The sequence below is a fragment of the Pelobates fuscus genome, chromosome 5 (assembly GCF_036172605.1).
Source record: "Pelobates fuscus isolate aPelFus1 chromosome 5, aPelFus1.pri, whole genome shotgun sequence".
Lineage (NCBI taxonomy): Eukaryota > Metazoa > Chordata > Amphibia > Anura > Pelobatidae > Pelobates > Pelobates fuscus.
This window is the reverse complement of record NC_086321.1, coordinates 58,619,247-58,641,365: the sequence shown is the minus strand read 5'-3', so window position 1 is coordinate 58,641,365 and position 22,119 is coordinate 58,619,247. Positions and strand designations below refer to the sequence as shown.

Sequence of the window (22,119 nt, the reverse complement as noted above, 5' to 3'; positions counted from 1 at the left end):
AATATTTGTTCATGTTCCCTCCTCAAACTATGCGGCTAGAAAACATGATCTTTTGTTCTACAACAGCTGACATTTTTAATCCAGCTTCATGACAAATTATTTCTGATCTCATTTGGAGTGGGATAGGATATGGAAAGATTGGTTGAATTTCTCCAAATTCTGGCAAAAGGAAAAAGGACCAGTGGTGACACTGGGAAAACCAAAGTAAGAAAATAAAATATGTGATTGTGGTGGTGGTGGTGGTGATAAAAAAAAAGTAAGTACACCTGCTGACACCATAACCAATACTCAACCTACGAACCCAGAAAACAGTGAAGGGGTAACACGGTATTAACTTACCATTGCGGCAGAGCTCTAAAAAATAAGATGATTACAAAATTTTACATGATTATTCGCAAAAGAGTGATACAAAACAAATATCTGAAGCACTTCGAGAGCTGCAAAATAATTAGGTGTGTTTCAGCATCTGATGGTAGTTCCCAGATTACAGATGGAGAAACATGTAGTTAGACTGTGTCAGGATCTAATTGCCACCGGTGCAACCAATCGAGAGTCTAACAAGCATCGATACTCATGTGATGAGATTTTGTCAGCTATGCCACAATTACAGTGTCAGTGATGTAAGAGGAAAAAAATTCCTACCCATTTATTCAGACCTGATTACGATTAAATAGTTACTCTTAAGATATTTGTTTATGCAATTAATTAGGAAAGGAAATAAACCAAGATTGAGTTACCTATTATTAGGAATAACTATATAGCATCTACAATGCTGCATGTCTATAGAATGCAATTAAGTAATAACAGCAATGAAGGTTGGTACAAGATGGAGGCCAAAGCAGGGAAAGTTATACGTTTAGAAGATCTGGTTTGGAGTACAAAGCTGATAGGGAAAATAAATTATCCCAACACAATTGTAACAAACTTGTTGAAGAATTGCGAAAAAATTAAAACAACTTTACAGATTAAAAACTAAATTCCAATCCATCTTGATTTGAAATTTGTTGAACAACACGTCAGCGACCTAAATAAGTTGATACAAACAGGGGTAAAATAGGAGATCTCCGTTATTAAAAAATGGAGTACTTAGATCTTTTCCCCAACTGAGCAGTGAATTCTATTTACCATCTAGAGAACTATTTACCTTTTTAAGACTAAAGAGTTTTTTTACATCACATTTAATAAAATTGGATTAGTCCGTGCTGAATGTAATAAAATTATTATTCAATTCAAAACCTCTAGAAAAAACGTTCTCAAAAGCTTTAGTTTGGAGCAGATCACTGATGAAAGAAAATAAACCCACCACTTTAAACATATGGAAAAAATAACTAAATATTAACATAGAAACGAGTAAATGGGTGTCTGCTTTGACAAGCCTTTCTGAAATTACTCTTTAAATTTAATAGAATCTTACTTTAAGGTAATCAATACATGGCATCTAGTTCCAGAAAACATGCACAAGATGTTTCGTACAGAAAGTCATTTATGTTGGAGATGTGGTCTATTTGTGGATACACATCTACATATTTGGTGGAACTGCACAAAAATAAAAAGATTATGGGAAGAAATATACCAATTTATTTTAAATAACTTAAATTTTGAACTAAACATTACTCCAGAAGTAGCTTTACTGCATTTAAACTGGCCTCCTATGATCTCTGTGAATAAACTAATTATACCCCACTTGTTTTTAGCAACTAAAATTGTTATATCTAGAAATTGGAAAAATGAGAATAGTATTGCTTGGTTACAGGTTATAAATCAACTTAAATTTCAGATCAAGATGGAACAATTGTTAAATTCACAGAATTTTAGAAGGAAAACCCTCTTTGGAACACATGTTGGGAATTAATAATTAAAACCTACCCTCAATCATCTCAGTAGAACATTTAGTGGCGTCAAAGTAAAGATTGGAATAAGATAAGGAAGTAAGTCAATGAAAAGGTTAAAAAAAAGTATATAATATTTTTATAGCAGATAATTTGTTCCTGCATAGTTAATTTCCACGGACATGATTAAAAGTAGTTAGTTTGAACTTTCTAGTTAAGAGAAATTTAGAAAAAGGCAATCCTTCTCTTTTGCATTTTGTAGAGACAAGCAGTCTGTTTTATTCTGTTTTTTATTTTTTGTGTATGTTATTATGTGTGTGGAGGTTGGTTATTATATGTGACGGCCTATCTTCATGTTAATGCGAAAGTAAAATTTTACTTGTTACACAAACTGTGATAAAAATAGATATCAAGATATCATATGTATATTATGTGCTAAGAACATAAATATTAGAGGCCGCACATTGTTATATACCATATATATGTTTTAATGTATGGAAATAAAAAAACATTTCTAATAAAGATTAAAAAATGAAGATATTGGTTTAGGAACTAAATGTTTTAAAATTAAACCCTGCATATAAAATAAAATTTTGGTGGTTCAAAAAAAAAGAAAATTAAACTCCTAAAAAATGGCTTATTTAATAGAAAACTGACTTTCAAAGTTCTGTCATTATACCAGTCAGTGGTCCCCAATGGTCAATGTTTTCTTAATACTCAAATAGCAACAGATTTGCAAAATACCTAAATCCTATACCATTTGTTTACTTTGAGCAGTGCGTTGGAAAGGTCTGATATAGAATATATAAAAAGAGAGAAGCTTAAAAACGCTTATTTTATTTTAATAGAAATATTATTTGGGGCATTTTCTAACTATTCAACAACAACAACAAAAATACCTTGCACGCTCAATGGCTTCTGTTCTATGCACGTTGGAAAGTTGACCTAAGCAAAACCGATCACCTCCAGATGGATCCACGTAGCCATCAACCGTGACAATAGGGCAACTTGAAGGAACTTTAAAGGTCTCTCCCACTTGAACGTCCATTTCAAAGTAAGCAATGGAACACCAATACTCAGGAGCTGTAAAGGAAAGCAGGTCAAATTTTTTAATTTCTCTTCCCAACGAGAAGAATTTATTGTAGACTATCACAAAATTCTAAAGACTATAAAACTTTATAAAAGTGAGATCATTCTTCATTTGTGTTATACATCAGTTGAAAGCAGGTACAAGTTGGTAGTACACATTTATAAATAGATAGATTTCTATATCTCTCCCTATCTAGCACTGAATACTGAACTATTTTGCATTCAATACAATAAATGTTTTCCAAGATGATATGAAATGCTTACCAGGATGATTTGAAATGGGAGGCTGGAATGCAAGTTCATTATGCACTGGCCCTATAAGAAAGAGAAAAAAAAAAAGTGTATTACAAGTTGTTTTATAATATAAAAACTACTAACATAGCTGTTTGACATGCACATGGTTGTTCAGGCAGAAAAGTTAATAGCCTACTCATGGAATAACCAAGTCTTTAACGTTTCTTCTTCAGCCCTGCCCACTTCAATATATATCCACACAGTTTATTGTAGTTAAGGTCCGGGACCACACTTACCCAACTGAACATAAATAAATTCTCTGCTAGGCCCTCTAACTACAGCCAGCCTGGCCACCAGCCATTTAATATCTAATTTCCCTCTATGGTAAAAAAAAAAAAAAAGGAGTATCCACCAAGGCAATAATAGACATATCATATCATAATATTACATAGTTGTGTGTGCAGGATCATGGTACCCTTCCTCATGCTGAAGTGTGGAGGGGTCTATTAAGGAAAGCATGCAGGATATGACAATCAATGAGCAGGTTATAAATAGGCTCCTTTAAACAGTACTTCTAGGAAAAAGTGATGGGTATGTAAAAGAGGAGCAACCACTGGTTCTGCGCAATAGCTAAGATATTGTGACATGATTTATTTTTCCCCTGGGTAAGAAACAGGATTGAGAGAGCCAGAGGAAAATATTAACTGGAAATGGCATAAGAGTTCGCTAGCCAAAGTAGCGGCACGAGTGGGCCTGTCAACCACATGAAGGTAGAGGTGTCGACAAGTGAGTGCAGAGAAAAAAAAATGTTTGAAAATGTAAATAATTCAACGCAGTGCACCAAATAGTGTAAATTACACTGTAGGGTAAAATATTTAATCAACTTTTTTTTTTTTTTTTTTTTTATAAGGCCATGAGAGTCCTTTCACAAAAGTATTTTCGGCAAGGAGCAGCACGGAAAAAAATGACTCAAACAGAACAATTCTGCACTGTACTTCTTGGGTTTGAACTAATGATCTGAAGAACATCTCCAGGGCAGCTTATGTTTGTCTGTTTAACTATACACAACTAACTGCAGTATAACTAAACTAACTATATGCAATTAAAACTTTATTAAGCCTCCCAAAAAAGCGAGAATTTCCCTAAATAACCACAAAAAAAATAAAAATTAGAACAAACAAGGGTTTGGAAAAATTAAAACAACTCAGAAAATCAAATAAGTGAATGGTTCTGGTAAGTGTGCTAATATTGAAAAAGAAACTTACAGTAATGTCCAGGATGGGGCATGGGTGGATGATGCTGAAGATGTCCGTTCTGGTGGTGAGACATATTAGGTGTGTAAGGTCCTGTCCTACTTCCACTCCAGGTTGTGGTACTGTCTATAATATCATAGATAACATGGTTACTAAACCGGCCCTTTCTGTGGGTCTTACTATTTTTGCGGTGTAAGCAATATGTCTCACAAATGGAGGAGGTCAGGGGGAGTCCACAAGACAATGTTATGGAACAATGCAACAGACAAAAACAAAAAGATCAAGCGGATGTATGATGTAAATCAGCCATACAGGCTTCACAGAGTGTAAGCCTTGACTTATAGGCGAATGCAGCAAAATGTAAATGTCATTATGATGTTTATTATAATTCCCCCCCACCCCCCAAAAGGACAAATCCAGATTAATTAGCACAGGATAGTAAAAGAAAGAAAGATAGACACACACTTAAAATAAGCTTCAAAAGCTTGAAAATGTAAATACTTTGCCAATGCTAATCCAATGGTAACAGGTCACTTACTGTGATGGTATGTCGCAGGAGGAGCATTGAAGCCATTTTGCTGGGTCCCTTGGGAAGGCACAGACGCAATCTGCAAAAGGCCATCGCTGTGAGCTGCTGCCAATAAACTAGCAGGCTGACCTATGGCAAAAGAACACAAACCGGCTTTGAACCTTCTGCTAAACAACATGTGGCTACTATGCAATGCAAATCTGTGCAGGAATCCAACATGCTATATATATATATATATATATATATATATATAATATGTTTGTTAAGGAACACTTGCTTTTTTAGCTGCGATCAATTTTGGCATACAAAATAAGTATTAATCGCAAGGAATGTAAAAAATGTATTTCATGATAAAGCCCATACAATCCAAATATTCACATTTTGAATTATTAGGTGCTGATTAATTTAAATAGCATACACAAAAAAAGTCTAGTTTTAAACTTTGACGAGAAAGTGTTTACCTGACAAGGTTAGACACCTGTATATTTAAAGGGACACTATAGTCACCAGAGCAACTACAGTTTATTTTAGATGTTCTGGTGAGTATAGTTGGGTCACTGTAGGCTTTTTGAAGTAAAGATTTTTTTCAGAGAACAGGCAGTGTTTACATTGCTGCCTAGGGGCACCTCCAGTGACCACTCCTCAGATGGCTACTAGACGTGCTTCCTGGGGAAGTGCTGCACAGTGTGCAGCACTGACCTTCGGTGTCTCCACACTCAGCATGGAGACACTGAACTTAAATGCATCTCTATGAGGAGATGATGACTGGCCAGAGTGACGTCTCAGACAATCCGAAGATTTCCTATGGGAAAGCATTGAGATTGGCTCAGACCATCACTTCTGATGATGTCAGCCAAGGAGGCAGATCAGGGCAGAGCCAGCACCAGCAGACTGGAATAAAGGTAAGATTTGACTATATTTAGGTGGTAAGACATTTGTGTTCCTGACCCTAAAGTGTTCCTCTAGGATCAGATCGAACTATAGAAAGTGTTGTATCTAATTGACATTCATAAATGAATATTCCACAGAGCAGTATTTTTTTTAATTGATACAATATTTGTCATGCAGTTGTATCAAAGAAACTACACACAAACAGTGTTTAAAATGTCCATTAACATATCAATTTAGTGTAAACATTACAAACAATTTCATTAAATGGACTCGTCTATGCAAGTCTTACTTGTTGAAGCAACAGGAATGCTGGAGAAACTGTTGGCATTGGGTGTGGTGGGCTCACTGGACCCCAGCAGTGCAGAATTGCTGTAATTATCACTAGTTGATCTATTGCTGGGGGGATGCTGGATGGTCTGAATTGAATGTCCATCTGGGGTTGTTATTGACTGTTGAGCTTCAACATAGTCATGGCCATATTCATCCTTCACTTGCAGGCAAGACGGAGCTGGAATGAAACAACACAAACTTCACAAACCACATATACATACACAATAACTTCAAGCAAGCATCTGTAAAATGTTTCCCAGAGCGGACAGACACCCCTAGTTCCTACACGGAAACAAACTGGTGCAAACCTTAGTCACTTAGTCACTTAGTGGTGTTCCAGAATTCACATTAAAGACAAAGTGGTTGCAGATTTCAGCTTTATTTTGAATATCGCTCCACAAGATACAAAATTTTTTTTTACTAATGGCACATTTGTAATTTACAAGAGTTGAGAATTATGATGTAGCCTTTTACAATGGCAGTTCCAGAGATACAGACATGTCAATAAGAACCAATAAGACTGGAGGACAAACAAAAAAACCCGATGGCTAAAGGGACTCTATAGTCACCATATAAAAGCAAGAAAGACAGGTCCCCCAGCCTTCCTTCTTGCTTTTATATGAACTTTCATTAATTAAAAAAAAAAAATCGGTGGTTTTATATTAAAAACTTACCTCCGTTCCAGCGCCGAGCTCCCCGCTAGGCCGCGCCCCCTTTTTCGTCAAAATGACGAAATCGCGGGGCCCAATGGGACGGCTTCGCGCTGGACCAATCGCGTTCTTCATAGAGCGGCATTGAATGCCGCCCTATGAAGAACCTGAGCGCTTTACCGCGCATGTGCGCGGAATGCGCGTTCGCGAGCTGAGCTGTCTGACTGACAGCTCACTTTCTAAAATTATCAATAAGGGGGGGGGGGGACCTACTGTCCCCCCCCGGCCCCCACCCCTGTGCGGCGGGTGGGGGCCCTAAAATTATCAATAAGGGGGGGACCTACTGTCCCCCCCCCGGCCCCCACCCCTGTGCGGCGGGTGGGGGCCCTAAAATTATCAATAAGGGGGGGACCTACTGTCCCCCCCCCGGCCCCCACCCCTGAGCGGCGGGTGGGGGCCCTACAATTATCAATAAGGGGGGGACCTACTGTCCCCCCCCCGGCCCCCACCCCTGTGCGGCGGGTGGGGGCCCTAAAATTATCAATAAGGGGGGGGACCTACTGTCCCCCCCCGGCCCCCACCCCTGTGCGGCGGGTGGGGGCCCTAAAATTATCAATGAGGGGGGGGACCTACTGTCCCCCCCCCCGCCCGGCCCCCACCCCTGAGTGGCGGGTGGGGGCCCTAAAATGATCAATGAGGGGGGGGACCTACTGTCCCCCCCCCCCGGCCCCCACCCCTGAGCGGCGGGTGGGGGCCCTACAATTATCAATAAGGGGGGGACCTATTGTCCCCCCCCGGCCCCCACCCCTGAGCGGTGGGTGGGGGCCCTAGTTAACCCTCCCCCCCCCACCCAAAAAAAATATCTCCCTACCTACCCCCCTCACCCTAAAAATAATGAGGGGGGACCATTAACTAAAAACCTGTAAAAAATAAAAAATGAGATAAAATCAACTTACCATTCGATGTTTTCTTTCTTCTAAAATCTTCTTTCTTCAGCCCCAAAAAAGGCCAAATAAAAATCCATAATAACCGACGCAATTAAAAAAAAAAAAAAAAACGAGCGCAAATAAAAATAATCCATCTTCACCCATGGAGGGCTCCGCGCAGACTGAGCTCCGCAGGGTGGGGAAGGCTTATAAAGCCTTGCCCCGCCCTGCAATTAGGCTAAGAACACTCTGATTGGTGGGTTTGAGCCAATCAGAGTGCTCTTTGTCATTTTACAAGCGTGGGAAAGTTCTTTGGAATTTTCCCACGCTTGTAAAATGACACAGAGCACTGTGATTGGATGGATTTCAAGCCATCCAATCACAGTGCTCTTTGTCATTTTACAAGCGTGGGAAAGTTCTTTGGAATTTCCCCACGCTTGTAAAATGACACAGAGCACTGTGATTGGATGGGTTTCAAGCCATCCAATCACAGTGCTCTGTGTCATTTTACAAGCGTGGGAAAGTTCTTTGGAATTTTCCCACGCTTGTAAAATGACACAGAGCACTGTGATTGGATGGATTTCAAGCCATCCAATCACAGTGCTCTTTGTCATTTTACAAGCGTGGGAAAGTTCTTTGGAATTTCCCCACGCTTGTAAAATGACACAGAGCACTGTGATTGGATGGGTTTCAAGCCATCCAATCACAGTGCTCTGTGTCATTTTACAAGCGTGGGAAAATTCCAAAGAACTTTCCCACGCTTGTAAAATGACAAAGAGCACTCTGATTGGTTTAAACCCACCAATCAGAGTGTTCTTAGCCTAATTGCAGGGCGGGGCAAGGCTTTATAAGCCTTCCCCACCCTGCGGAGCTCAGTCTGCGCGGAGCCCTCCATGGGTGAAGATGGATTATTTTTTTTGCGCTCTTTTTTTTTTTTTTTTTTTAATTGCGTCGGTTATTATGGATTTTTATTTGGCCTTTTTTGGGCTGAAGAAAGAAGATTTTAGAAGAAAGAAAACATTGAATGGTAAGTTTTTTTTTTATCTCTTTTTATTTATTTATTTTTTTACAGGTTTTTAGTTAATGTTCCCCCCCTCATTATTTTTAGGGTGAGGGGGGTAGGTAGGGAGATAATTTTTTTTTTTGGGGGGGGGGGAGGGTTAACTAGGGTCCCCCCCCTTTGTATTTAGGGCCCCCACCCACCGCTCAGGGGTGGGGGCCGGGGGGGACAGTAGGTCCCCCCCTTATTGATCATTTTAGGGCCCCCACCCGCCGCACAGGGGTGGGGGCCGGGGGGGGACAGTAGGTCCCCCCCTTATTAATAATTTTAGGGCCCCCACCCGCCGCACAGGGGTGGGGGCCGGGGGGGGGACAGTAGGTCCCCCCCTTATTGATAATTTTAGGGCCCCCACCCGCCGCACAGGGGTGGGGGCCGGGGGGGGACAGTAGGTCCCCCCCCTTATCGATAATTTTAGGGCCCCCACCCGCCGCACAGGGGTGGGGGCCAGGGGGGGACAGTAGGTCCCCCCCTTATTGATAATTTTAGGGCCCCCACCCGCCGCACAGGGGTGGGGGCCGGGGGGGGACAGTAGGTCCCCCCCTTATTGATAATTTTAGGGCCCCCACCCGCCGCACAGGGGTGGGGGCCGGGGGGGGACAGTAGGTCCCCCCCTTATTGATAATTTTAGGGCCCCCACCCGCCGCACAGGGGTGGGGGCCGGGGATAATTTTAGGGCCCCCACCCGCCGCACAGGGGTGGGGGCCGGGGGGGGGGACAGTAGGTCCCCCCCCTTATTGATAATTTTAGGGCCCCCACCCGCCGCACAGGGGTGGGGGCCGGGGGGGGGGACAGTAGGTCCCCCCCCTTATTGATAATTTTAGGGCCCCCACCCGCCGCACAGGGGTGGGGGCCGGGGGGGGGGACAGTAGGTCCCCCCCCTTATTGATAATTTTAGGGCCCCCACCCGCCGCACAGCAGTGGGGGCCGGGGGGGGGGAAGGAGAGTAGGTCTCCCCCCCCCCCCCCTTCAACCACTATTGTGGACAGTAATCGTCCCTGTGGGTTCGGGCTTCAGCTGTCAGCTGAAGCTGAAGCTGTCAGCTGAAGCCACGCCCACAGCAGTGCTGACAGGCTGTCAGCACACAAAGCGCGTTCACAGTGCTTTGTGTGCTGATAGCCCGTCTGATGCATTCACCCAGAATGCATCGGACGGGAGGCCTTTTTAGGGCCTCTGAACTCGGAAGTCCCTCTGGTGGCCGTCTGATTGACTGCAACAAGAGGTGTTCCAAGCTTCCAATGTAAACACTGCATTTTCTCAGAAAATACAGTGCTTACAAGAAAAAGGCTCCGGGTAGCTGTAGCACTCACCTGAACAACCTCATTAAGCTGAAGTTGTTCAGGTGACTATAGTGTCCCTTAATGTTGGTACCACATTTGTTTGTGAACTACATTTCCCATGATACCCATCTATTTTTAGGCAGCCTGAAATTAATAAGAAATGTAATTTGCAAACATTGGGGTGCAATGATTATCTCTTACTGACCTAAAGAAATCCCATCACTTCAGACTACAATAATTAAGCAAAAGATGTGTGCTATTAAAATGAAGCTTTATATCAGGGTTGCCTTAAAGGTAGATCCCCAGATGTTGTGAAACTCCAATGAGGCTTTGCATGCCTTTAGAATGCCAAAGCATCACGGAAGCTGTCGTTTTAAAACATCTACTTTTTGGGCACCCCTGCTTTATATTATATTTTTTTTTTTTAAATGGCAAAATTGCTATTTTACTTGAACACAACTTTAAATTAAAGCTAATTAAGAGTTGTCACTTAAATTTAGAGATGATTTGAAAAAAGTGAAATCAATATGTCATTAAGAAGGCACTCTACCATGACGTTGCAGATATTAAAACATAACTACCCTATGCTATAGTGCAAGGGTAGGCAACGTCGGCACTCCAGATGTTTTGAACTACATCCCCCATAATGCTGGCAAAGCAACATAGGAGGTGCAGTCCATAACATCTTGGGTGATGGAGGATGCCTACTCCTGCTTTGGTAAATGTTATACTTACACTTTATAGTTTTTGTGTTACAGAGGATTGTGTTTTTTTTTTGGTTTTTTTTTATCAGCAAACATGAGTGGAAAGGGGGGGAAAAAAAAGATTGTGTACATATACATGATTTTCTACTGCCTAGCAATTTGGCACCTTTACCATTGAGATGGAATTTATGGACTGCAATAATTATCACAGCTAGATAACAGGCAGAGAATGCTTTAATTAAAAATACGATCAATATGTATATAGTAAGCACGCAATAACACAGTTCATCTACTTAAACACTAAATGTCAATTTTAAAGAAGCTTTTACTTTTAGCAGTTTTAAACTATAAATAGTGATTTCGCAAGTGTAAGCAATTTTTATGGACACATGAATGTATTTATTTATATTACCTAAAGGTTGCACTAGCTATTAAACACAGTGAAGGTGGGAAAAAACATGTGAACTCACAGAACAATGAAGTGACCGCATTTGCAATTCATTGGCTGAGATCGCCAGGTCACCACTCTTAACCAATGAATATAATTCTGTTCAATAAAAGTTGCAGATAATTCACATTAGCCAGCTCAGAACTCTAATCCCATGCTGGCTGATGACACCGCAATGATGCTGCTGGACACGGAGTTACACCTCCAGCAGCAAAGCAGTTAAACTCTGTATGTGTATGTATGTTCATAACAAAACGCTGAAACATACAGACTCCGAGCACCAAGGCCACTTCAAATCACACAAGTGGTCACTATACATGGTGTAACGGTAACTCATTAAGTAGTTTATATGCCATAGTAGAAAAAAAAGATAAAAACGACAATAATCACCAGATTTTAAAGAAATTAAATCTAACTTTTGGTTGTGCAAAAATCTTTGTAGTGACATTACTGCTTTAAATGGAACAAGTGCAATATTATCTAAAGTCACTTCAGATACATTAGTGACATCACAAATTATTGTAATGTCCTCCAGTGTACAACTCAGAGTGAATGCCAAATGAAGGGCTCTGGAGTCCACAGGAAATACCAGACAAAAGGGACAGGAAGGCAGGAAGTACATGACACACATGTACAACATTGTCCAAGGCATTGTATTCCTGTGGTTTGTTTTTGGAAAAGTGAAAACTGCTTGGCACACAAGGCAAATGCACCAATAAGTGTACCTATATGCACTAATTACCTCAACAAAGGCATCTAGCAATCATGCAGTTAAATATTATTTTACCTACCTGAACTCTGCAATGTCAGCCCAGAAAGATCTATTGAGAAAAAACAAACCGTTAATTTTACTGAGCTATTCAGCAGCACAAAATAATTTTCAATACATGAAATTATAACCAACTATGAAGCAGGATGGGTGACATACGCAACGTATTTAAGACTATAGCAAACAAAACATACACAAGGTGTATAGTTGTGTAGGCGCTTCCAACTTAAAATAGACAATAAAAGTAAGTGTGACAGAAAGGTGTAATCCCTTAACACCTAAAGGTAAAGTGAAACAATTAAAATAATTCACACCCACTTAGGAAAATATACAGAGTAAAAAGGATATACCACCTATTGCAGATATAGATATGGTGGTTACATCTGTAAAACAAATGAGACATACATAGTGTTTTCCATATCGGTAAAAACAAACAATTGTATCATATGAGGATTGAACTCACAAAGATGGAGCCTCTTGGGCTCTATGTACTTCGCTCTCGGGTGCCTATTCAGGCTTTCGATAATTTTCAGTTGAAGACCCAGACTCCACAAATTCAAGAGTAAATAAGGGTTTATTAATTGATGAAATATTATATAAAATATTAATATAGGACAAAAATAGGCAGATATATGTATAAAATACAGCGTGGTATGGTACTGCAATAATGGCCAAAATTAAAAGCAGCAAAGCACCACAGCATATACACAAAGTAACAATACCGCCAAATGAAAGTCCCAGTAAAAAGTCCAGTAAAGTGCATTTTTTTTTCCAGGAATTTAGCACTGAGGAAGGCCCTATCTAGGGCTGAAACGCGTTTGCACTTTACTGGACTTTTTACTGGGACTTTCATTTGGCGGTATTGTTACTTTGTGTATATGCTGTGGTGCTTTGCTGCTTTTAATTTTGGCCATTATTGCAGTACCATACCACGCTGTATTTTATACATATATCTGCCTATTTTTGTCCTATATTATTAATATTTTATATAATATTTCATCAATTAATAAACCCTTATTTACTCTTGAATTTGTGGAGTCTGGGTCTTCAACTGAAAATTATCGAAAGCCTGAATAGGCACCCGAGAGCGAAGTACATAGAGCCCAAGAGGCTCCATCTTTGTGAGTTCAATCCTCATATGATACAATTGTTTGTTTTTACCGATATGGAAAACACTATGTATGTCTCATTTGTTTTACAGATGTAACCACCATATCTATATCTGCAATAGGTGGTATATCCTTTTTACTCTGTATATTTTCCTAAGTGGGTGTGAATTATTTTAATTGTTTCGTATTTAAGACTATACATTGATTAGGGATGGTGGACAATACCAGCCGTGTTTCCAACAGAGAAAGGGATACACACACTTTATGAGAATATTTTGAAACTTTATAGCAGGGGTTCCCAACCCAGTCCTCGAGCTAACTCCTCAGCTAGTTTGCTGACAACAGTGACACTAAGGTTGCAAATTGCTTAGAGAGAAAATTAAGGCCAGCATGTAAAAGAACTGGTGATATTCCCTGGCGTGGGACAGAAAATAAATAGGGCATTTATTTTGTTAAATTATATCTATAAAGAAGAATTACAATCATATTTTTGCAAGTAATAAAGGCAGTTACCATGGAAATGGTTACTACACCAACTTTCTCTCTAAATATAATCCTCAATACGTGTGTCTACAGTTCAGCCTTTTTGCAACTAGGTGTAACAAGATTGCCAAGCACTGCTGAGTTCAAATTTTAAATGAGGAAACCACTTCATCAATATTTCACATCTCTGCATGAATTCATGTCAAGGAGAGACTTTATGACTGAGAACAACATGTCCTTCAATGTAAACATAGTATGATTTAAGGAAAAGGCTAAACAGGCAAGGCATAGTCAACGTTTCTTTAATAAAGTGGATCACAAAAAGGCCAAATGTCCATCATGGAGATGCAATTAGTTTTAACCATATACATAAGAATTTTATTCATTAAATTATATTTAGAGAAACATCTACTTTTCCCAATTTTAGAACTTTGACCCACAATTATATCCGTTATGCTAAAAGGTAGATTAAAAGCCAATGTATGAATGAAATTATACTTTTATTTCAAGCGTCCAGATTCTCAGTTAATTTGGATACAACACCCAGAACACTGCCTGCAATATCTGAATGCCGTGCGTGTCCGTGTACGTACAGCCCACACTCGAGAATTAAAGCACCATTTAAATATAACTTAATCTATAAATATAAAAGAATATGTTAAAGATTTTTTCTATACACTGCATTAGCAAAACTGCTAGTAAATGTATACAGTCTGCGGATACTTACTCTTGTAACAGGATGTGACATCAGCCAACTGGAGCAGGGGGTCTGGGTTGAAATCTATGTCTTGAGCAATGGTTGGGTAACTCTCTATATAACATTGTATCAACAATAAGCAGATATTGAAAAAAAGCTTATCCAAAATGATGGGAAATTTTGTTTTAAATCAGTGAAAGAATTACAAACAGGAAGAAACTCACAGGCAACGTAAATCACTGCCATGGTTTCAAAAACAGAAAAAAAAATAAAAGATCAAAGAGATTTAAGCAAGAAAGTGATGTAGAAAATATTGCAAAAATAAAAATGGGCTAAGATAGTCTGATTGCACCTCATATTTTAAAGTTACACTGTGCTAATTATGTTAATTATATTTCAATTGAAGAGGGAGTCAATGACCACCTGTGAGTTAAATAATTGGTTTCTATAATTCTACTTAATTTGGATCCTTTGGAAACAAAAGCCTTCAGCGTGTAAGACACTGGAGGAAACCCATCCTCGTTTAACATTACAATATATGCAATGGGGAAAAACATTAGGTTCCATGTGAAGTTTACATAGATAAAGAGTATAAGTGAATGCTAATTTCTTTCTGTAGATATACCACAAATGGGCACCATCCGTGTAAATTAATTTTGTCAAAGCAAAAATTACCTTATTTCCCTTTTTTTATTTAAATTTTTACAAACTATAAGCAAATACGCTAGTATTTATTTAAAGGTTGAAGATCCACAGTCACATACTGTACAATGATCAATCAGGAGCACTTACCTATTCCAGGAGACACAACCCTTTCGTAGTGATAGGGATTCACACAGACACTGTCGCACTTGAGATCAAATGCATACTGACAGTATTTAACATGCTTCAGTTCATTCTTGTGAAGATCTGGCCAACGCCAGAGACGAGCATAAATTACATGAGGGAAGCCTTTCCTGCCAGCCACCTAAAATGTAAATACATAGTTATTGAACACAAAGGAAAGTTATTCACTTTGCCCCATGTTCTCTCTTTACATAGACAAACCATTACATTGACTGTAAAACCAGCAGCCAGCTGCCTTACATAGCACTTTGGTTTTGGTACTAAACCCCTCATGTGTCATTTCATACAGTGGCAGCCAACGCAGGAACAAGTAATTCGTAGAAAACAACTTACAGATGCAAGCAACATAGTGAAAAAGGAAAAAGCTAAATACAAGCATGAATCTGACTTACATAAAATGCGGGGGGGGGGGGGCTTAAAAAAAAATAAATAAAAAAAAAAAAAAACAGATATACAAATCTAGATGTTAACCAATGTAATTATTTATAGAACATAATAAGACACTACCACAAAGACAGTATTTATCTATGTGCTGAGCAAAACAAGAGATCAATAAATATAAATATTAGTCTGGATGGCCAGAGAAAGAGAACAATATGACATATATTTGTCGCTGAAAGATTGCTTTAAATCCAAAGTAAAAGGACATAAAGAAGTGAACACCAGAGATTAAAGGAACACTATAGTCACCTAAATTACTTTAGCTAAGTAAAGCAGTTTTAGTGTATAGATCATTCCCTTGCAATTTCACTGCTCGATTCACTGTCATTAGGAGTTAAAATAGCAGCCCTAGCCACACCTCCCCTGGCGATGATTGACAGAGCCTGCATGAAAAAAAAACTGGTTTCACTTTCAAACAGATGTAATTTACCTTAAATAATTGTATCTCAATCTCTAAATTGAACTTTAAACACATACAGGAGGCTCATGCAGGGTCTAGCAAGCTATTAACATAGCAGGGGATAAGAAAATCTTAAACAGAACTTACAATAAAGAAAGCCAAAATAGGGCTCTCTTTACAGGAAGTGTTTATGGAAGGCTGTGCAAGTCACATGCAGGGAGGTGTGACTAGGGTTCATAAACAAAGGGATTTAACTCCTAAATGGCAGAGGATTGAGCAGTGAGGCTGCAGGGGCATGTTCTATACACCAAAGCTGCTTCATTAAGCTAAAGTTGTTCAGGTGACTATAGTGTCCCTTTAAACACATGATTCTGAGAAAACCAATATATTCCTCGAATATAGCTTGTTTCCACTGATGAATAACTGAACCATGAAAAACTGAACTGTACCATGTTTCTGGCTGCTAAAAACACCAATACGTTTATTTAAATGGCCATTTCATTTGGGGGTGACCTTAACACAATATATGCCACTGTTATCAACCCACAAATAAAATTCAAACAACACAGAAGATACACACACACACACACACACAGCCTTATACATGCTTTAACAAAAATGTATTTACCTGAAGCCGGCCATCTAAAGTTCGTTGAATGGTGACACATTTGCTGGGATGAGCGCCATTTGTAGTGATTGCTGTAATCAATGAGTCCAATTCATCTTTCTTCTCTTTTAGTTTCTTTACAAGACTTTCAATTGCTCGTTTAGCAAAAGTCTCACTCTCCCCTCCCTGCCGATGGCACATCAAGCTGTGGACGATGCTTAGGCAGGCATCATTGCTTGTGGGCGTGTTCGTAATCGACATGTTGTCAATAGAATCCAGTTTTAATTCCTTTACAAAACTCTTCAATAATTAAACTCTGCACCAACCTAAAACACACAAAACACAATGTTAGGTTAAAAGGTTTTTTTTGTACAGCAAAGGATAGGCCCTCAAACGCACAAAAAATAAATAAAAAGCAGATTGGCTATAAATGCACGGTTCCTAGAATGTATCAATACCTTGTGTACTATTGTATATGTTCTGCATTTATATGGCTCTCTGTGATTATTGCTTGTATGAGGCAGTTCTGTAAAATTCTGGTGGGATTTTAAAACTGTGATGAAGTAATCATTATGCATACTTGAGTTTACATATATAGGTGCTCTATAATGAATACTAAAGCTACATTTTTGTTAATGATGATTAAAAAGAGCCTGACCGATTTAAATGATAAGTTTAAAAAGGACAGCTTCCCAGCACAGTAATCAGCAAGTGTCATTTGTACTGCTCCATGAAATGTAGGTACAGAGAGCAGCTATTCTCATTTTGTGCATTTTAAACTGATTTGCAAAACACAGGCCACAACAGTGAGGACTGAAATAACTTGTGGTGTGCTGAAGATGTTTAGGCTGTTTTGGAACAAACCTTGCAATCGATACCAAATACCCTCTGGATAAACTAGATCATTGCATTAGACAAACTCTCTAAGGAACAGCTGGTTTTACTTTTTTTTGCTGTTCAGAATATAAGTTTTGTCTTAAAATGTATAATAAATAAATGAAAAGTACAGATAACAAAAGCATACCATGTCAATACAGAGTGTACAAATACTGGAGATTTCTATATTGCACTATTCAAACAGCTGAAAATGTATTTGACAAGCTTATTTTTAATAAAGTTCTACCTAGTACTAACCATACTTACTGATCTTGTGCGCTCAAGCTATGCTTTGCAAACTGTCCACCACCATAGTGTGTTCAAACTGTATCCAACTCACTTACAAAATATTAGTGTAACAATAAAACAATTTTCTGCTTGGTAGAGTCTCTTTATGTACATGTGTGGAGGGAACATTTCCGTGTCCCTTCTCATGATACAAAACCATAAACAAACACACATGGAAAGTTCTGCTCTGACTAAGCCAAAAATAACAGGGGAGAAAATAGTTTTGACTCAGCAAAGTGCCAGGCAAATGAAAGCAGGGTTTGCATTTTAACCCTTGGCATCTGGGATCATAATGCATTGGGGCTTCGGGCCAGTTGCAGTAATTTAGTACTTGAAAGCAATCTAAAAAAGATAAAAAACAGAAGGTGCATTACTCTTCTCCAATTAGAGGAAACATATCTGCTTTGTGGCAGATATTCAGTAATGTAAACCATTTACTGAATTTGATATCTTAATGGGCTTTGAGATGTGGAGAGCACATGGGGAAATCCAATAATACAGTCACATATACTACTTATAGCAGACATGAGCCACTAGGATCCCTCTCAGAGTGATGCAAAGCATGAACGTCAATGTAATCAATTCTAGTAAAATATAGAACCTATAGGCCAAAGCTATATCCAATATTCAGAATACCATGACATACTGAAGCCTGGCAGTTTGCCTCAGGCTGCTAATCTGTAGACAGGCACAGCGAGAATACTTGTTTAACCCCTCAAGGACACGACATGTGTGACATGTCATGATTCCCTTTTATTCCAGAAGTTTGGTCCTTAAGGGGTTAAAAAGGATCCAAATTGAATCATGGACCAAGAAAACAGGTTTGCACAATACTATATTTCTAAACACAACAGAACTATGAAAAAAAAAATGGCAAAAACAGAACAAATACATATTGTTTACGGTAACTGCTTGCTATTAGATATACTGTACTGTGAGATAATCTCAGCCAAGAGGAAGGGCTGGTGTGGAGCCAAACACCGCCCTGACCAATCAGCATCTCCTCAGAGATTTATTGAATCAATGCATCTCTATGGGGAAAGCTGAAAGTCAGTGTGACCCAAGAAGCACATATAATGGCCGTCTGAGGAGTGACCATTAGAAGTGTTCCTAAGCTATAGTGTGAAAATTTCCTTTTCTCTGAAAATACACTGCTTACATTAAAATGCCTGCAGAGACAGCCTATACTCACCAGAAAAACTACATTACGCTACGGTTGTTTAGGTGACTATAGTGTCCCTTTAATGCTGCAGTTCATCATCATGATAGTCTATTATGCTTGAAGAGGCTGTCTGAACTGCAAACAAATGACTATCACAATCATTGAATTAACTTGTCACTTGACAAATCTGGGGATATGCACTAAAAGTTACTATAGAAAAAGTAACTTTCATTTGGCTCAAGTTGACTGAAAGACATTCGCCTGAGGTTCACTTTATTCACAATCAACCAAACAAACACTCCTGCTATCACTCACAACGGAACAGAGACCCCATCTAGTTAGTAAATTACCACACAATTATCAATTCCTAAATTGGTGAAAAATTATGTCAAAAATGGGACTCATCTCTAAAGTAACCCGTCAACGGTTCTCCAAAATCGAGCCTTCATGCTAGAATGTCTAGCTAGACATTTTAACCTACAAGAGATTGGTTTTCAAATATACCAATAACTTAGAGTGGGCACTAAGGTTATCTTGTTTACCGCCTTAAAATAGATAGATTCATAGTAAATTTTTCAATTACCTACAGTTTGTTGACTTTCCCCGGTACTACAGAAGTGTGGAAGTCTCCTGTTTTCTCACATGTTCTTGTAGTTGTATGAATATAAACAGATTGATTCAGATTTGAAATATACTACTATTACGAAGGTACAATACTCCTGTATAGCTGTATCGAATGGTATGTGCCACCACAGATGACTGAGTGCTTGCAGGTAGGTACCAACTGCTATATGTGGTGAGTGTCCACAAAGTACTTGACTACAAAAATAAGGAATTTCCTAATAAGAGTTTTCCAGTGGCCTACCGAACTAGGCTCTTGGGGTTTCCCCCAACCTAGACATATGTTTAGAGGGGCTTAATGATCAGTGGGTCAATTCCTTTGGTCTATATAGTCAAAATAGTTAATATATAGACCGTAGGCTGATCTTAACAGTTAACTGACCAGCAGCTGAGTGGAAGTGAAAATATGGCCGAAATAACCAAGTTTGTATTTTGTGAATAGACCAAAGGGTTATGCAAGTAAGTTGTTGGTTAAAATATCCATGTTTGGGTAATTGAGCACCTGACTCCTTCAATTGTTAACATAAGCACAAAATAGGACTTCAGAAAAACGGCTGGGGACAATATTCTTTAAAATTACAAGTCTGTTCCTCTATGAATCCCTAAACTGAATGCTGCAGAAGAACTAGCACAGAAATCACTTTTTTTTATCTATAGAATAAAGAATATATCCCATGTCTAACAACAGTATACGGATTTTTACCCTACTGTATTTTCATTTCCACCAGTATTGAAAGCGTTAAAGGGACACTATAGTCACCTGAACAACTTTAGCTTAATGAAGCAGTTTTGGTGTATAGAACATGCCCCTGCAGCCTCACTGCTCAATCCTCTGCCATTTAGGAGTTAAATCCCTTTGTTTATGAACCCTAGTCACACCTCCCTGCATGTGACTTGCACAGCCTTCCATAAACACTTCCTGTAAAGAGAGCCCTATTTAGGCTTTCTTTATTTCAAGTTCTGTTTAATTAAGATTTTCTTATCCCCTGCCATGTTAATAGCTTGCTAGACCCTGCAAGAGCCTCCTGTATGTGATTAAAGTTCAATTTAGAGATTGAGATACAATTATTTAAGGTAAATTACATCTGTTTGAAAGTGAAACCAGTTTTTTTTATGCAGGCTCTGTCAATCATAGCCAAGGGAGGTGTGGCAGGGCTGCATAAACAGAAACAAAGTGATTTAACTACTAAATGACAGTGAATTGGGCAGTGAAATTGCAGGGGAATGATCTATACACTAAAACTGCTTTATTTAGCTAAAGTAATTTAGGTGACTATAGTGTTCCTTTAAAACAAGAGTACACTTCAGATCCATGGAGCCACATTCAGAAATGCATGTCTATGATCCTGGAATGGGCCTGCCCACCAATATATAGAGCAAATAGATTGTGTCATCAAGTATAGCTGTCACAGGGTTCCCTACTTCACTTACAACATTTCTGAGAATCAAGTATATTTATAAGGGAGATGCAATTGGATCTTTATCTCCAAGGTGTTTAGATCGCATTAATGCATGTGTATGTATATGTATATGTATATGTATATGTATATGTATATGTATATGTATATGTATATGTATATGTATATGTATATATATATGTATATATATATATATATATATATATATATATATATATATTTTTTTTTTTTTTTTTTTAAATAAAAATGTTATGTATTTTGAAATTGATGGGACAAAAATCAAATGCACCCTGAAAACCCACAAAGGGATAAAATGTCAATACCAAACATTAAGGCAAAATTGGATAATAAAAAATAAATAAAAAAGACAAAACAAAACAAAAATTCTAAGTGCAAACACTCAGCACCTCAAGTGCTGCAATACAGAACAACAATCACCTCTCTAGCCCTGGTGGGGTTAAATCTGGCCTCTGTTCATTGAGCGCTGCAGAATAAAATGAGAACGCATTTACAAAATGTGAGTAGGCAGTGTGTCTCTGAATGAAATTAGAGACTGAGTGGGCTTAAAAATGGGTAGGAGGGAGACACATATAGCCAATGTCTGTTATGCTTCGGATACATAGAAACACGTTATGTGTAGGACCTTATAAAATAAATATCCTTATAGCAGGTTTATGAATGGGAGAAGCTTTGTGCATGTACATCCACCCAACCATTACAACTATCCTACAGTTTACCCCGGTTTGCAGTCCCCTTCAAATTCTTCTACTGCACATAAGAAATAAAATAAAAACAGGACAGACCAGTTCCCTGAGAGGCCACACATACAACTGGGGTTCTGGAGGGGAGCACATAATTTATTGCTTAAGAGGGAGGGAGAAAATCCCTGCTGTTGTACCGCTATCCATATGGGGAAAAGCAATCCCATAATACTGCAAACACAAAACATCTTTTGCATAAACAACATCCACAGGATCTATGAAAATTATTTTACCAAAAGACTACCTCTCAGTTGTTGCATAACTACTATCTTAAAGGATGGTAAATCATTATGGAAGTTTCAGTTCTTCAAGAGCTGTGGATTTCACTTCAAGTCACTTGTGGTTTAGGATCTTCATTTTTGCTCAGGACCCAGGAGATGAACACGTGATCTGTATTACTACACAAAACCCCAGGGAGCTT

At 38.8% G+C, this 22,119-nt stretch overlaps 1 protein-coding gene across 2 annotated transcripts in view; it reads right to left on the bottom strand.

Moving 5' to 3' along the window:
* Positions 1-22,119, bottom strand: part of SMAD4 (SMAD family member 4) — a 33,481-nt gene that overhangs the window by 5,483 nt on the left and 5,879 nt on the right. Inside the window, exons 1-9 of one of the 2 annotated variants that reach the window (XM_063453895.1) lie at positions 17,716-17,866; positions 16,594-16,898; positions 15,071-15,245; positions 12,012-12,041; positions 6,115-6,333; positions 4,944-5,063; positions 4,418-4,531; positions 3,183-3,233; positions 2,729-2,912 (exon numbers count right to left, since the gene is read on the bottom strand). In XM_063453895.1, coding sequence (XP_063309965.1) covers positions 2,729-2,912; positions 3,183-3,233; positions 4,418-4,531; positions 4,944-5,063; positions 6,115-6,333; positions 12,012-12,041; positions 15,071-15,245; positions 16,594-16,833 — 1,133 coding nt within the window. In that variant the 5' untranslated portion in view covers positions 16,834-16,898; positions 17,716-17,866. Of the gene's footprint in view, positions 1-2,728; positions 2,913-3,182; positions 3,234-4,417; positions 4,532-4,943; positions 5,064-6,114; positions 6,334-12,011; positions 12,042-15,070; positions 15,246-16,593; positions 16,899-17,715; positions 17,867-22,119 lie in introns of those variants that run through there. The other variant, XM_063453894.1, reaches the window with a different exon arrangement.